At 45.4% G+C, this 17,303-nt stretch overlaps 1 protein-coding gene across 2 annotated transcripts in view; it reads left to right on the forward strand.

Moving 5' to 3' along the window:
* IGF1R (insulin like growth factor 1 receptor) overlaps positions 1-17,303 on the forward strand; it is a 311,346-nt gene that overhangs the window by 51,221 nt on the left and 242,822 nt on the right. For both annotated transcript variants that reach the window (XM_082387087.1, XM_082387088.1), the window contains exon 2: positions 11,515-12,060. In XM_082387087.1, the coding sequence (XP_082243213.1) occupies positions 11,515-12,060 (546 nt within the window). The remainder of the gene's footprint in view (positions 1-11,514; positions 12,061-17,303) is intronic.

Below are 17,303 nucleotides of genomic sequence, written 5' to 3' on the forward strand. Positions count from 1 at the left end.
GTGGTGCGGTGGTTGAGAGTCTGCCTGCCAATGCGGGGGACACGGGTTCGAGCCCTGGTCTGGGAGGATCCCACGTGCCGCGGAGCGGCTGGGCCCGTGGGCCACAACTGCTGAGCCTGCGCGTCTGGAGCCTGTGCTCCGCAGCGGGAGAGGCCGCGACAGTGAGAGGCCCGCGCACCGCGATGAGGAGTGGCCCCCGCTCGCCGCAAAAGAGAAAGCCCTCGCACAGAAACGAAGACCCAACGCAGCCAAAAATAAATAAATAAATAAAAAATTAAAAAAAAAAACCTAGGAATTTGGGGGGAATAGTATTTCTTTCAATGGAAAGACTATTTAAAATGGTATTTTGGGGGAAGTGACTTCTACCCCACCCCCTTGCCGGCCCTGGCCGGCCTGCCCGCCTGCCTGCCTTCTTCCCTGCGAGGTGGCCAGGCTTGGGTCCCAGGCCACCACTGGCCCCTCCAGTCCTCTCCCTTGCCCGCACCCTGCTCCCTGCGTTGATGGTCCTCCGTCTGTTTCGGTTCTGCTGTTGTTGTTCACTGGCTTCAGGGCTGCTGCCCAGGCCCCCATCCTTACCTTCCAGCTGTGCTCTTTCCCTCTGCTTCCTGCTTGCCTTCAATTCCATGAGCTTCGATGATTCTTTGCAGGCCAGCCTGCAATCTCACATGCCAGTGCCTTTTCTAAGGTTTGCGAGTTCTTTGGCTCTCTGTTGCTTTGAAAAGGGAGAAGCAGTGTTTTACAATTTCCTTTTAATCACCAATGAGTAGTAGTAGCAACAGTATGCCTTTCCTTCCTACACTGTGTAGAATACTCACTCCCTCAAAGCTTCTATTATTTCGCGGCACAAATGAAGCATCCTGTGTTCTCTTTCCTGTTTGTGGCGTGTGCCTTCCGAGCACTGTGCTATCATTAATGGTCCAACTGGGTTTTCCCTTTTCAGTTCCTATCACAAAACACCCCGAAGACTGACAGTGTCACTCATGGAATCCAAAATGGCTGGCGGTCGGGTCCTGCCTTGCACTTTGTGGCTTGGGCTTGTCTTTTCTTCAGGAATGAGTGGGTAGTTTCTTCCTACTTTTCTTCTATAAATGGGGAAAAAGTGTCCAGTGTGGAGGCACCTCTTTCGTTTGAAGAAGCTGTTGGTTCTGGCCCTGTAGTGTGGCCTCTGTGAATGGAATGGTCTATACTGGCTGTGGAGGGGAGCCAGGAGGCAGAGTAAAAGGGATTCTTCCCTAGTGTCTGGTTTGGTGGCCATAGAAAACTTCAGCAAACTTTAGTTTTGTGTCTTTATGCTCTTTCCCTGGGTACTGAATTTTCTGGTCTATTGGAAATGATAGCAAACATTTATTGATGCTAACACTTGCTAGTATCATCAATATATGAATATCAGTATGAATACAACAATAATAGATTGCATCCAAGTACTCCTCTATAAAAACTTCTGTTTACTATTTAGGAGCAAACTAATATACTTAATTTATAATAGCATGGAAGGCATATGAATGTTTAGACTGGGCATAGGAAGGAATAAATAGTACAAAAGAAAAAAAAAAGACTTTCTCATTGAGTCATTGGCCTGAAGCTGGGTCGTATGTCTTGATTTGGAGAGTCCTGTGGGGGCACATACCTGATGGAGACCTTGTTCTCTCCATTTCACCTCAGGAAAGGGGAGCAGGAGTGGGAAGCAGGGTACAAGGCTTCCTTGGCCCCAGTCAGGCAGCACATCTTTCTTGCAGCTGCTGTGTGCCCGACGTTAAGCCTGGGAGACAAAGCAGTAAACAAACAAGGCAGAGCCTGTGCTTTCAGTGGGGGTAATAGACAGTGATCACTCAGCTAAACACATCCTTTCAGGTATTGACACTTTTCAGACATGAAAAGTGCTCTGAAATCGATGAAATGGAGAAATGAGGGAGAGAGAGGCAGTGGGGGAGTGCTGGTGAAGCTAGGGTGTTTGGGTAAAGCTCTGAGGAGGTGACGTTTGAATGCAGAGCCCCATGATGGGAATGAGGCAGACATGTGACAGGAGGGGTGGGCGTTGGACCCCAGACCGCAGGGGATGAAGGAAGGCGCTTGGGGGCCTAAGTGCGCTGAGTGAGAACATACTAGAGAAGAGGTAGAAGGAGGCCTAGGCGGTGTGGGCTGGATTCTGGGGAGGCTGTCGCTGTTGTCCAGGCTGGAGATGACGGTGGCTCAGGTCAGAGTGAGAGCGGTGGATGAAGACAGGTGGACGTGGAGAAAGGCACTCGCTGTGCGTGTGTGTTAATCATGTGCGGACCGCGCACAGCTGCTGTTTCAGTCACCGGAGATAGAATTGTGAGCTAAATGGAGAATCACTTCCTGTCCTCCTGGAGCTAATGTCTCAGTGGGCGTGGCCAGCGTGAGAAGAAAGGCCAGGGCTTGGTCCTGAGGAGGGTGGACATGCCCTCGGGGGGAGTGGATGGTGTGGTTGAAGAGCTGTGGTGGGAAGAACATCTGAGATTCCCACAGGCTTGGGAGCTGGAGCCAGGAGGACCATTTTTCTCAGCTTTACTGAGATGTTATTGACATTAATATATGACATAAACATAAGTTTGAGGTGTATGGTGTGGTGATTAGATACATGTATATGGCAAAATGATCACCAACATAAGGTCAGTTAACACCTCCATCCCCTCACAAAAATACGATTTCTGCACATCTGTGGTTTTAACACTTAAGATCTACTCTCTTAACAGCTTTCAAGTATATAATTCAGTATTGTTCATTATGGTCACCAAGCTGTGTATTCGCTCCTCCAGTCCTATTGGGGAGTTTATACCCTTGGACCAACATCTCCCCTGGCCCCTGGCAACCACCATTCTAGTCTATTTCTATAGGTTTGGCTTTTTTAGATTCCACATATAAGTGAGAACATAGTGTTCGCCTTTCTCTGTTTGACATTTCAATAAGCATGAGGCCCAAGAGGATGTGTGGCTGCACTGGATACCATGTGGTATGGGGGGGAGAGGAGAATCAGGGATGACTCTTTGGTTTTTGATATGAGCAGTTCAGGGAATGGGAGTGTCAGTGACCAAATTTGGAAGCTTGGGAGGCGGACTGGGGTGGGGGTGGGGGACATGAGTTATCAGACTCCTAAGTGGAGCCATGGAGTAGGCAGGTGGATAGTCAACTGCAGAGCTCTGAGCTCCGGGACCATGACACGCCACTGAGAATGAACCAGTGTAGGGGCGGCACACGAAGCCTGTTGCCCACGTGAAATGACAGAGGCCAACGTTTAGAGGTCAGGTCGAAGAGGAAGGGTGAACAGTGGGTATGTGGGATCAGAGGGCCCTAGAGAAGGAGACAAGGCCAGAAGACTCTGAAGAGGTCAAGTAAGATGAGGACTGGAACTCTCCTTGTTTTTTTTTTTTTTTTAACATCGTTATTAGAGTATAATTGCTTTACAAAGGTGTGTTAGTTTCTGCTGTACCACAAAGTGAATCAGCTATACGTACACATATATCCCCGTATCTCCTCCCTCTTGTGTCTTCCTTCCACCCTCCCTATCCCACCCCTCTAGGTGGACACAAAGCACCGAGCTGATCTCCCTGTGCCATGCGGCTGCTTCCCACTCGCTATCTATTTTACATTTGGTAGTGTATATATGTCCATGCCACTCTCTCACTTCGTCCCCCCTTACCCTTCCCCCTCCCCGTGTCCTCAAGTCCATTCTCTATGCCTGCCTCTTTATTCCTGTCCTGCCCCTAGGTTCTATAGAACCTTTTTTTTTTTAAATTTTAGATTCCATATATATGTGTTAGCATACGGTATTTGTTTTTCTCTTTCTGACTTACTTCACTCTGTATGACAGACTCTAACTCCATCCACTTGACTACAAATAACTCAGTTTCGTTTCTTTTTATGGCTGAGTAATATTCCATTGTATATATGTGCCCCATCTTCTTTATCCATTCATCTGTCGATGGACCCTTAGGTTGCTTCCATGTCCTGGCTATTGTAAACAGAGCTGCAATGAACATTGTGGTACATGACTCTTTTTGAATTATGGTTTTCTCAGGGTATATGCCCAGTAGTGGGATCGCTGGGTCGTATGGTAGTTCTATTTTTAGTATTTTAAGGAACCCTCCATACTGTTCTCCATAGTGGCTGTATCAATTTACATTCCCACCAGCAGTGCAAGAGGGTTCCCTTTTCTCTATAACCTCTCCAGCATTTATTGTTTGTAGATTTTTTGATGATGGCCATTCTGACTGGTGTGAGGTGATACCTCATTGTAGCTTTGATTTGCATTTCTCTAATGATTAGTGATATTGAGCATCCTTTCATGTGTTTGTTGGCAGTCTGTATACCTTCTTTGGAGAAATGTCTATTTAGGTCTTCTGCCCATTTTTGGATTGGGTTGTTTGTGTTTTTGGTATTGTGCTGCATGAGCTGCCTGTATATTTTGGAGATTAATCCTGTGTCAGTTGCTTCGTTTGCAAATATTTTTTCCCGTTCTGAAGGTTGTCTTTTCGTCTTGTTTATGGTTTCCTTTGCTGTGCAAAAGCTTTTAAGTTCATTAGGTCCCATTTCTTTATTTTTGTTTTTATTTCCATTTCTCTAGGAGGTGGGTCAAAAAGGATCTTGCTGTGATGTATGTCATAGAGTGTTCTGCCTATGTTTTCCTCTAAGAGTTTTATAGTGTCTGGCCTTACATTTAGGTCTTTAATCCATTTTGAGTTTATTTTTGTGTATGGTGTTAGGAAGTGTTCTAATTTCATTCTTTTACATGTAGCTGTCCAGTTTTCCCAGCACCACTTATTGAGGAGGCTGTCTTTTCTCCATTGTATATTCTTGCCTCCTTTATCAAATATAAGATGACCATATGTGCATGGGTTTATCTCTGAGCTTTCTATCCTGTTCCATTGATCTATGTTTCTGTTTTTGTGCCAGTACCATACTGTCTTGATTACTGTAGCTTTGTAGTATAGTCTGAAGTCCAGGAGCCTGAGTCCTCCAGCTCTGTATTTCCTTCTCAAGATTGCTTTGGCTATTAGGGGTCTTTTGTGTTTCGATACAAATTGTGAAATTTTTTGTTCTAGTTCTGTGAAAAATGCCATTGGTAGTTTGATAGGGATTGCATTGAATCTATAGATTGCTTTGGGTAGTATAGTCATTTTCACAATGTTAATTCTTCCAATCCAAGAACATGATATATCTCTCCATCTGTTTGTATCATCTTTAATTTCTTTCATCAGTGTCATAGTTTTCTGCATACAGGTCTTTTCTCTCCTTAGGTAGGTTAATCCTAGGTATTTTATTCTTTTTGTTGCAATGGTAAATGGGAGTGTTTCCTTAATTTCTCTTGCAGATTTTTCATCATTAGTGTATAGGAATGCAAGAGATTTCTGTGCATTCATTTTATATCCTGCTACTTTACCAAATTCATTGATTAGCTCTAGTTGTTTTCTGGTAGCATCTTTGGGATTTTCTATGTATAGTATCATGTCATCTGCAAACAGTGACAGTTTTACTTCTTCTTTTCCAATTTGGATTCCTTTTATTTCTTTTTCTTCTCTGATTGCTGTAGCTAAAACTTCCGAAACTGTGTTGAATAATAGTGGTGAGAGTGGGCAACCTTGTCTTGTTTCTGATCTTAAGGAAATGGTTTCAGTTTTTCACCATTGAGAACGATGTTGGCTGTGGGTTTGTCATATATGGCCTTTATTATGTTGAGGTATGCCTCTATGCCTACTTTTCTGGAGAGTTTTTATCATAAATGGGTGTTGAATTTTGTCGAAAGCTTTTTCTGCATCTATTGAGATGATCATATAGTTCTTCTCCTTCAGTTTGTTAATGTGGTTTATCACACTGATTTGCATATATTGAAGAATCCTTGCATTCCTGGGATAAACCCCACTTGATCATGGTGTATGATCCTTTTAATGTGCTGCTAGATTCTGTTTGCTAGTATTTTGTTGAGGATTTTTGCCTCTATGCTCATCAGTGATATTGGCCTGTAGTTTTCTTTCTTTGTGACATCTTTGTCTGCTTTTGGTATCAGGGTGATGGTGGCCTTGTAGAATGAGTTTGGGAGTGTTCCTCCCTCTGCTACATTTTGGAAGAGTTTGAGAAGGATAGGTGTTAGCTCTTCTCTAAATGTTTGATAGAATTCGCCTGTGAAGCCATCTGGTCCTGGGCTTTTGTTTGTTGGAAGATTTTTAATCACAGTTTCAATTTCAGTGCTTGTGATTGGTCTGTGTGTATTTTCTATTTCTTCCTGCTTCAGTCTTGGAAGGTTGAGCTTTTGTACGAATTCGTCCATTTCTCCCAGGTTGTCCATTTTGTTGGCATATAGTTGCTTGTAGTAATCTCTCATGATCCTTTGTATTTGTGCAGTGTCAGTTGTTACTTCTCCTTTTTCATTTCTAATTCTATTGATTTGAGTCTTCTCCCTTTTTTTCTTGATGAGTCTGGCTAGTGGTTTATCAATTTTGTTTATCTTCTCAAAGAACCAGCTTTTAGTTTTATTGATCTTAGCTATTGTTTCCTTCATTTCTTTTTCATTTATTTCTGATCTGATCTTTATGATTTCTTTCCTTCTGCTAACTTTGGGGTTTTTTTGTTCTTCTTTCTCTAATTGCTTTAGGTGTAAGGTTATACTGTTTATTTGAGATGTTTCTTGTTTCTTGAGGTAGGATTGTATTGCTATAAACTTCCCTCTTAGAACTGCTTTTGCTGCATCCATAGGTTTTGAGTCGTGTTTTCTTTGTCATTTGTCTAGGTATTTTTTGATTTCCTCTTTGATTTCTTCAGTGATGTCTTGGTTATTTAGTAGTGTATTGTTTAGCCTCTATGTGTTTGTATTTTTTACAGATTTTTTCCTGATACTGATATGTAGTATCATAGTGTTGTGGTCAGGAAAGATACTTCATACCATTTCAATTTTCTTAAATTTACCAAGGCTTGATTTGTGACCCAAGATATGATCTGTCCTGGAGAATGTTCCATGAGCACTGGAGAAGAAAGTGTATTCTGTTGCTTTTGGATGGAATGTCCTATAAATGTCAATTAAATCCATCTTGTTTAATGTATCAGTTAAAGCTTGTGTTTCCTTATTTATTTTCATTTTGGATGATCTGTCCATTGGTGAACGTGGGGTGTTAAAGTCCCCTACTATCATTGTGTTACTGTCAATTTCCCCTTTTATGGCTGTTAGCATTTGCCTTAAGTATTGAGGTGCTCCTATGTTGTGTGCATAAATATTTACAATTGTTATATCTTCTTCTTGGATTGATCCCTTGATCATTATGTAGTGTCCTTCTTTGTCTCTTGTAATAGTCTTTATTTTAAAGTCTATTTTGTCTGATATGAGAATTGCTACTCCAGCTTTCTTTTGATTTCCATTTGCATGGAACATCTTTTTCCATCCCCTCACTTTCAGTCTGTACGTGTCCCTAGGTCTGAAGTGGGTGTCTTGTAGACAGCATATATACGGGTCTTGTTTTTGTATCCATTCAGCCAGTCTATGTCTTTTGGTTGGAGCATTTAATCCATTTACCTTAAAGGTAATTATCGATATGTATGTTCCTATCACCATTTTCTTAATTGTTTTGGGTTTGTTATTGTAGGTCTTTTCCTTCTCTTGTGTTTCCTGCCTAGAGAACTTCCTTTAGCATTTGTTGTAAAGCTGGTTTGGTGGTGCTGAATTCTCTTAGCTTTTGCTTGTCTGTATATGTTTTAGTTTCTCCGTCAAATCTGAATGAGATCCTTGCTGGGTAGAGTAATCTTGGTTGTAGGTTTTACCCTTTCATCACTTTAAATATGTCCTGCTACTCCCTTCTGGCTTGCAGAGTTTCTGCTGAAAGATCAGCTGTTAACCTTATGGGGATTCCCTTGTATGTTACTCGTTGCTTTTCCCTTGCTGCTTTTAATATTTTTTCTTTGTATTTAATTTTGGATAGTTTGATTAATATGTGTCTTGGCGTGTTTCTCCTGGATTTATTCTGTATGGGACTCTCTGTGCTTCCTGGACTTGATTGACTATTTCCTTTCCCATATTAGGGAAGTTTTCAACTATAATCTCTTCAAATATTTTCTCAGTCCCTTTCTTTTTCTTTTCTTCTTTGGGACCCCTATAATTCGAATGTTGGTGCATTTAATGTTGTCCTAGAGGTCTCTGAGACTGTCCTCAATTCTTTTCATTCTTTTTTCTTTATTCTGTTTTGCAGTAGTTATTTCCACTATTTTATCTTCCAGGTCACTTATCTGTTCTTCTGCCTCGGTTATTCTGCTATTGATCCCATCTAGAGTATTTTTAATTTCATTTATTGTGTTGTTCATCATTGTTTGCTATTTAGTTCTTCTAGGTCCTTGTTAAACGTTTCTTGTATTTTCTCCATTCTATTTCCAAGATTTTGGATCACCTTTACTATCATTACTCTGAATTCTTTTTCAGATAGACTGCTTATTTCCTTTTCATTTGTTTGGTCTGGTGGGTTTTTATCTTGCTCCTTCATCTCCTGTGTATTTCTCTGTCTTCTCATTTTGCTTAACTTACTGTGTTTGGGGTCTCCTTTCTGCAGGCTGCAGGTTCATAGTTCCCGTTGTTTTTGGTGTCTGCTCCCAGTGGGTACGGTTGGTTCAGTGGGTTGTGTAGGCTTCCTGGTGGAGGAGACTGGTGCCTGTGTTCTGGTGGATGAGGCTGGATCTTGTCTTTCTGGTGGGCAGGACCGTGTCCGGTGGTGTGTTTTTGGGTGTCTATGAACTTATTATGATTTTAGGCAGCCTCTCTGCTAATGGGTGGGGTTGTGTTCCTGTCTTGCTAGTTGTTTGGCATAGGGTGTCCAACACTGTAGCTTGCTGGTTATTGAGTGGAGCTGGGTCTTCGCTTTGAGATGGAGATCTCTGAGAGAGCTTTCACCGTTTGTTATTACATGGGGCTGGGAGGTCTCTGGTGGACCAATGTCCTGAACTTGGCTCTGCCACCTCAGAGGCTCAGGCCTGACAGCCGGCTGGAGCACCAAGACTGTGATTGTGGAGGCTTGGTGAATCCAAAATCTGATGTAGTAGGCCAGCAGGCTGGAGACTCTGGGAAGAGTTGCAGCCCAAACGAAGGCTGCTGGCAGAATCCCTGTCCTTGGTTTTGATAATGTCATTGGAGGCTTTGCTAAGCTATTTGGTATCATGACCAGAGCAGAAGGTTAGTTGGAGTGGGTTGGAGGTAACTGGTTGGTGAAGATGCTAAGAGATGGGACTCTTCAAAAACTATGTCAAGTTTGGCTCTGAAGGGGCTGGTGTGTTGTGTATGTGACCTTATGTGAACTACTTGACTCCTCAAATCAAATTCCTCACCTTCCAGCTGGTGATGGGATTACGTAATGTGAGGTACTGTTGAGAGCATCGCAGGAAATGAAGCACACTGATGCATCCAGAGCTTCCAGCACAGCCTCTTGGCTGACTGTGGATGTTCTCAGAGTGTTGGTTTCTCCCGTGCTCTTCTGTGTCTGAGAGGCTTCATTTTCTCATCAGTAAAAGAAGGAAATTAGGCCAAATGAAGTTTCCAGTTCTAGGTTCTCACACGTTGCCTGCTTCTCAGGCCGGGGTCTCCCCACTTCCCCCTCTCCCACTGCCTCGCTCCAGTTTCCGCCTGTGGCTGTAACCCCCGCTGGACTCTCTTCCCTTTTCCCGCATCTACTCCGCTTTGATTCTGTCTTGCACTCGATCACCAGATTACTTCTCCAAAAAAAAAAAACACCTTGCTTAGCCTTCTCTGTCACCCAAGAGTCTTGAGAGGGGCCTCGTTCTTGAGATGAACGTACCCGTCCCCACCTGTGATCCTTTAATAATAACTTGAGCTCTGCTGGACTCACTTCTTCTGCTCTCCTCTGCACCCCTGGCCATCAGATTGGCTGCCACTTGAATGTATCTTGTTCTGCCTTTTCTCTGGCCTCTGGAATGTTATACCCGGTTTTAAATCCCACCTATCCCTCAGGAGCTGGTGCGTGTGCAGTGCCCCTTGGTGCTGTGATGGAAAGGACCATCTCTCTGCAGGAAGCTCCAAGGCTACTCCCATCTGCCTTGCTTAGTTCCACACACATCTAGAGTGGGCCTGCAGTGTGCACACACCGACCACCTCCTGCTTTGCCTGACAGTTGTTTATCACAGGTCTCAGCTCCCGCCTCCACCACGAGCCGCCTCTGAGGTTTCTTTGCATCTCCTGCAGTGCCATGCATGTTGGGTGCTTCACAAATTAACAAATTACATCAATCAGAAAACGTCACTTTGAGAAACTGTAATGGAAGGTTTGGGAATTAAGTTTTAAGAGAGGATAGTAACCAAGGGTTTTTCTTTGTGTATATGTCTAGAATTAAAAAAAAAAAAAAGTTTCCAGTGTTGAGGCTGTTTTATCAAAAGCCTTTAAAATCTGCAAATGCCTTGGCCCAGCAATTCTGCTTCTAAGGATTTATCCTAAGAAAATAGTTTTGAACATCTGCAGAGAATGTCCACTGCAGTGTTGTCTATGATGTGAAAATATGGAGATAACCTAAATATCCAACAATAGGAGATTGGTTTAAAAAGAAAAGAACTCACGGTGCATATTCATATCCTAGAATTACTGTCTCCTTCTTAAAATGATGATGTAGAAAGGCAATGACTTGGTAAAATGTTCATATGAAATGAAGGAAGTATGTTTGAAAACATTATATTATTGTCCAATTTCCTTTACCTTAAATTATAGAGAAAGGATAATTGGCATAGGTAGTGATATCTTTGGATGTTGGGATTATTGATGATTTTTACTATCTTTTTGCTGTTACCTAACCTTTCTGCAGGAAGCATACTTTCTTAAGAAAACACTTTATTAAAGTTGGAATTGGATACCTCTTTTATTCATATAAATCACATATTCTTATCTTGTGGCTAAGTTAGCCTTCCTGTCTACACTCATGCAGTGTTGGGGAGAGCCCAGGGCTACCTGCCCACGTCAAATGGTGGTAGGAAACATGGGAGCATGCTTCTTGGGGTCCCTACCTTCCAGGTCACAGTGACTGTTCTCCAGTGTGTATACTGCATGGTGTCCTTTGAGGCTGGCTGCAGGAGTGAGTTGTTGTCCCTCGGCTGCTGAGCTGTGTGTTCAGGTGCAGGGCACTGACGCTCTGCAGCAGGGGTGGGGAGTGTGTGGCCTGGCAGCTGTGCAGTCAGGCCTGGGTTGCAACCTTGACCCTCCCCTGTGCTCCTGTGTGGCCCTGGGCTTTAAGCTGTGGTTTGCACATCGGTGGGCTGGGGATGGCATCTCCTGCGGTAGTGAGCGTGTTGCACTGTATCTGGCCCAGACTGGGCACTTCCCGAAGAATAGCTGGCTGCTGAGCTCCCCAGATAGCCCACCTGCAGCCACCCCTAAGGCAGTCAGCAGTAAAGAATGGGGTCTTATTTCTTTAATAATAATATAGGTTTCCTGGAAACTGGTCATGTTGTGGGTTGGGAAATAGTTTTTAAAAAGTGGTTTCCTTGTAACTAAGACCTGTCCCGCCCTCCCCTCTTGTCTCCCTGCAGTCTGTGGGCCAGGCATCGACATCCGCAACGACTACCAGCAGCTGAAGCGACTGGAGAACTGCACGGTGATCGAGGGCTACCTCCATATCCTGCTCATTTCCAAGGCTGAGGACTACCGCAGCTACCGCTTCCCCAAGCTCACGGTCATCACTGAGTACCTGCTGCTGTTCCGCGTGGCTGGCCTCGAGAGCCTCGGCGACCTCTTCCCCAACCTCACAGTCATCCGTGGCTGGAAGCTCTTCTACAACTACGCCCTGGTCATCTTCGAGATGACCAACCTCAAGGATATCGGGCTCTACAACCTGCGAAACATTACCCGTGGGGCCATCCGGATCGAGAAGAATGCTGACCTCTGCTACCTCTCCACGGTGGACTGGTCCCTAATCCTGGATGCCGTGTCCAATAACTACATCGTGGGGAATAAGCCCCCAAAGGAGTGTGGGGACCTGTGCCCGGGGACGATGGAGGAGAAGCCGCTGTGCGAGAAGACGACCATCAACAACGAGTACAACTACCGCTGCTGGACCACGAACCGCTGTCAGAAAAGTAAGATGAGGATATGACTGTGGCTGCCCTCCTGCTTCTCTCTACCCCACCTCCCCCGCCCTCCCTCCTCTTCTGAATGCACGATTGCAACGGGTGGGTGCGGCTGTATCGCAATTAGGATGTGGGGTCTTGAGGGGCTTCCTTTTGCATCTGGGAACTGGTAGGTGCAGGGCTGTGGCCTGGCTGCAGGCCATCCCGGCTGCTGTCAGACCGTTCCAGTCACACGCTAGAAACCATCACCGCACTCTTGGGCTAGAGGCTTGAGGAACTTCTGCTTTGAATTTCTGATGAGAAAGGTGACCTGGTGTGCTTGAAAGTGCCTAAGCCCTGGCAGTCAGAGGCTGCATATGTATCAGCTCTTTCATCCTTTGCGTGAAAGGATGTTTTTCAGTAACGCAGGGCTTCCTTAGCGTGAATACACCTGGAATATTGTGGAATAAAGGAAAGGTAAAGGCTAATTCACATCCTGTGAAAGTGGTGACCCGCACCCCGTCCTCGGTCCTTAATGATGACGTTACAGTGCTTGGGCGTCCTGGTTTATGATGGAGCATAGCCAAGGCGGTGGGGGCAGGGGAACCCTGGACCAGTTTCCAGGAGTCCCAGGTTCAGGCCGACCTTGCAGGTAGCTATACAGCGAGCTCATTTGTACACCCCAGGCTTCTGCTTCCTCTCTTTTCTACCTCTTTCTTGAAGAATTGTGCAAATCTTGTGAATCACTTAGTGAAAGAACTTTGCAATGTGTTTACTGCTCTTGGGGGTCAGGTGGTGGTATTTGGAAGATTCTCGTTTGTTCATCTGCTGTGTGCTTATTTTCCTTTGAGTATAACTGAACTCTTGCCTGATTGTGATCGATACCTTGAGCGCCGGGTTGTTGGGTATTGAACTGTGACTCTGGGCCTTTGTCTTCTTGCTTTCAGCAATGTTTAGGTCTATTGGCCAGGAGGGTTCCCCTCACTGGTTGGAAGGCAGTGTGGTAGCTATAAATAGCTGTTTAATGGCTGGGCCAGTTAGAGACCCAAGGAGCCCATGTACTGTAGCTAGTCATGGAGAGCCAAGAAATCCCAAACTGGTAGACTTGCCTAAACCCTGAGGTGTGTAAAATAAACAAACCAAAGGCCAGACCCCACAAGTAACATTGTTTCAGTTCCCTGCCAGCCAGGGTGGAAGCAGAGAAAGGATGCTTGCTTTGAAGAGCACACGCTTTCCTGCCCTCTGTCATTGGATCAGCGGGTAGGTGAACACTGGTTCAGTAAGGGAGGGATCCCACTGGCTGAAGCCAGGACCTTGAAGAGCTGAGAACACCATTGGGCCACTTGGAGAATCCCTTTTGGCTAAGGTTGGGGGAAATACTGTGCTAAAGTCATATTTGTTATTCATTAAAATAGTACCCTATCATTAGGTTACCTGCTAGTTCTGAGAAAACAACAAAAAATATTTTCAAGTAGTCTTGACATTTAAAATTTTTATTTTAAAAGAAAAAGCCATCATCAAAGGAGGTGTCATGTGTCGTGGAAAGATGTTGGATGTGGTATAAGAGGCCCGGGTGACCTTGGACCAGCCAGCCCTTCTGGGCTGTAGTTGGACATATTTAGAATGTTCCATTGGGCAGCCCCATATTATTCCTTAGTGGTGATCACATGTGTGTGCAAAACTGATTTGAAAACTCTTAAGGTCTGTACAAAAGGGAGGTGTTACTTAAAAAGTCGTTAGGTGGGCACTTGTTCAGTGATTCAGTCGGTATTTATTTAGGTCTCACTGTGGACTTTGGGCTGTTTCTGGCCAGCTGCTTGTTGAAGAAGCCTGGAGCAGGGGCGAGGCATGAGTTCTGGGCCCAAGTCTAGTAGCCGTGACTAGAAATGAGCAAGTAATTTAAACTTGGCCTGGCCCTCAGTTTCTTCATCTGCAAAATGGAATAGCCCCTTGCCTTCCTCATAGGGCTGTTGGAAGATTAGAAAGAGAAAGAGGAAGAGCTCCATGAGAAAGGACCAGGAGATGGAAATTGGGCCTTGGTGCTTCTACAACTGATGCTGATGGGCCTGCTGGCCAGACACCCTCTTCTCCAAGGCCACACCCTGCAGCCTTCTCCCAGGCCAGTGTCTCAGGCCTCCTGATGTTTTTCTGTGATTTCACAATGGAGTATTTATTTAAAATTAATAACAGCATTCAGGGAAATTGTCTTCCCTTCAGCTTGTCCTGAAAACTCAAGCGTTGGCAGGTTTCTTGGAGATTTTCTAGTTGAATCAGAACTCTTTCCCTTTGCATAGATTCCCTTCTGACCTGCTCTGTCCTGTGCAGTAGCCACTAGCCCCATGTCTCGTCGAGTACTTGAACTGTGGCCTGTCCGAATTGAGATATTTTTAAGTGTAAAAGACACACTGGATTTCAAAGTGTAGTATGGGGGAAAGAAAGTAAGATATTTCCTTAATATTTTGTATATTGATTACATGTTAAAAATGATGCTTTAGACATATGAGATGAAGTAAAATATATTCTTATAATTTCACCTGTTTCTTTTTACTTTTTAATGTGGCTCCTAGAAAATTTGAAATTGCAGATGTCGTTCACGTTCTAATTCTTTTGGAGAATGCCGCTTTAGGGCATGCCGTCAAAGGCCCTGGGTTCTTGCCTGCATCATCTCTCTGGCTGAGCACTGCAGTGCTGTGGTGCTCCATAGCTCTCCAGCTGGAGTGCTTAGGGACGATTCAAGGAGCCAGGTGGAGGGCATTGAGTCCAAACAGAAAGTCTGCCTTGGGGTCCACGTTAGTCTTAAGATGGCCAATTAAAAAGATTAAGCATAGAAGAATCCCATTCCATTATTCTTCCCAGGGCTGGCTACAGACGGAGGGGGAGCATCTGGAGAGATACGTCCAGTCAAGAACATGTGTGACATTTTTGACATAACGGAGAAACACTCAATTATGCAGTGCTGATAGGCAGTGTTCACCTGACGCTCTCCTTTAAACTCCCTCTGTAGATCCTGACTCTGTGGTGGCAGGCAACTTCGTCGACAGCCCCCTTAAGGAAATTACTATGCTCTGGGTTCTCTGCCCGCTTCTGTATTTCTCTGTTGTCTTACAATTTTGATGCAGGCTTGTTTTATGCAGGCTTGAGTTGTTCATTCCTAGAAAGTGATTGAACCTTAGAAAAACGGAGTATGGCTTTTTCCTTTCCATGAAAGTGTAACTGGTGCCCCCTGAGATGTGACACCGTTGTTGACTCCTTCATCCCTGCCTGCCAGCATCACTGATTCTCCTCTGTCTGTGCAGCTGTCTCTTTTCTGGCTCCTCGTCCAGTCTTTAATAGCTGTTTTCCAGAGTAACATCCTGGGCCCTCTCTCCACTGTCCTGTTCCCCCAGAATATCTCACCCACTGCTTCAGCATCCTCCCATATGCATCTGGCTTCCAAATACCATCTCCAGCTCTGACCTCTCTGTGAGCTCTCGACCCCGTCTGCCGTCGTGACTGGACCCCCATGGGCGTTTCAGCATCCGGTGGTCTTCTCTGGCTCCTCACTTATAGCCCAGGGTTTTCCTTGTTTCCACTCCCGTGGGTAGTGTTCTTGTTCTCCGAGCTCCCATGTCAGACACTTGGGTCCCATTTGGATGTTTCCTTCTCCAACCGGACACCAAGCCCTTTCCATCTGAAATGTTTCCCTAGTCTGCCTTCCTCTGCTCTCCCCGTGTTCGGTGACACGGCCTCTCCCCAGCCTTCCTGCCTCTCTGCCTCGGCCCAGTGACCTTCCCCTTCCCCAGCATACACGCATGCTGACCGAGAGGCTCCCATCCCTAAAATCCTGTAGAGGAGCCTGTGAAACCCCATGAAGCGGGCTGTGCACCTGGCCTTGTGCCTGCAGGTCCTTGACCGCGGTGGTGTTCTTCCCCACTGACCAGCTGGCCGCCCGCTGCTGGAGGACTGCAGGGCTTTGTGGGCTCCGGTGGGCCCTTCCCGAGGAGGAGAAGCCTGTCTGTGGTGCTGAGTAAATTCTGGGCGTATCTTCCAACACTTGGTCAGCGTGGCTCTCCCCCCAGGGGTGAGCACGCACCTGCTTTGTGAAAGATTGATTGTCAGGAAAATACATTTTCCCCCTTGCGCAGAGAAGGGTGTGGAGTAACAGTCCTCAGCGAGCCAAAAGCCTCGAGGATTATGAAATGCGGATGTTTCCTGTGTAACTTTCATGGTCGTTGCTCCCAGGGAGTCACCCAGACTGTCCCCAGCTTGTAACTGGCTGGGAGGGTCAACCATGGGTGGGAGCTCTTCTCTCCCCTGCCCTGGTCAGAATGATTCAAAGCCAAAGATGATGGAGAAGGGTGGGAACCATCTTGAAAGTTGAAGCTTGGCCTGGGGTGCTGTGCTGTTCATTTATTCGCTGGAGGTCGTCCACGTCCAAGGAGGGAACGGGGTGAACCTTCTCTGGGCACCTGTGCTTCTTTCCTCGCTCAGTGCGTTGCCTAACTGTGTGTGGTGTTTGCTTGCCTTGGGGCTTTCTGGTACCTGATTTCAGGTATTACACCCCCCTCACCCCCCAAAAAAAAATTCCAAAAACTTACTGCTGAACTTAGTCTCCAAGTACTTTTTAACCTGTCAGGGTGAACAGCTTGTGGTCCACTCAGATCACTATGTTGCCTGTGAGCAGGCTTGGTCTTTGCCAGAAAATCCACCAAGCCTGCAAGCCTGGCCGTGTTGGAAGTTGGCTTCGCTGGTGGTGCAGCCTTACTTCAATTAAAAAGGCATTGACTGGGAACAGCGGTCCCGGAGCTTGTTGCATTTCCTACTGCCTTCGAGATGAGAAACCAGGAAAATAGCAGAGTGGAGCCTTCGAGTGACAAGGCAGGAAATGGCTCCCTTTATTGACAAAAGGAACACATTATACTGCCGTCTCACGGATGGGGTCAGGGACTTCAAATGAAGGCAGGTGGTGTAAAAAAGATAATTCTACATGTTTTCCCCCAAACATGTTCTTCTGTTTTTGTTTATTGGACACTCCTCTCAAGGGTGGTATTGGTGTGTGGGGCGGAATTGCACCCCTTCCTCATTTGCTCACAGATTGGTATGTCAGGCCCGCCAGGTAAAAGTGGGGGGGCTTGTTTAAGTGTTTGTAAATCACCTGCTGCATTGAGATGAGGTGGGGAGACAGTTTCTCTGCCCTGAGACTCCATGCATTATTTCATCCTAACACTTCTGGCTAATTTTTCTTTTTTTCTTTTTCTTTTTTTAAGCTTCTTGGGAGGGAGATTTCCCTCTGT

The sequence above is a fragment of the Balaenoptera borealis genome, assembly GCF_965194805.1.
Source record: "Balaenoptera borealis genome assembly, chromosome: 3".
Classification (NCBI taxonomy): Eukaryota; Metazoa; Chordata; class Mammalia; order Artiodactyla; family Balaenopteridae; genus Balaenoptera; species Balaenoptera borealis.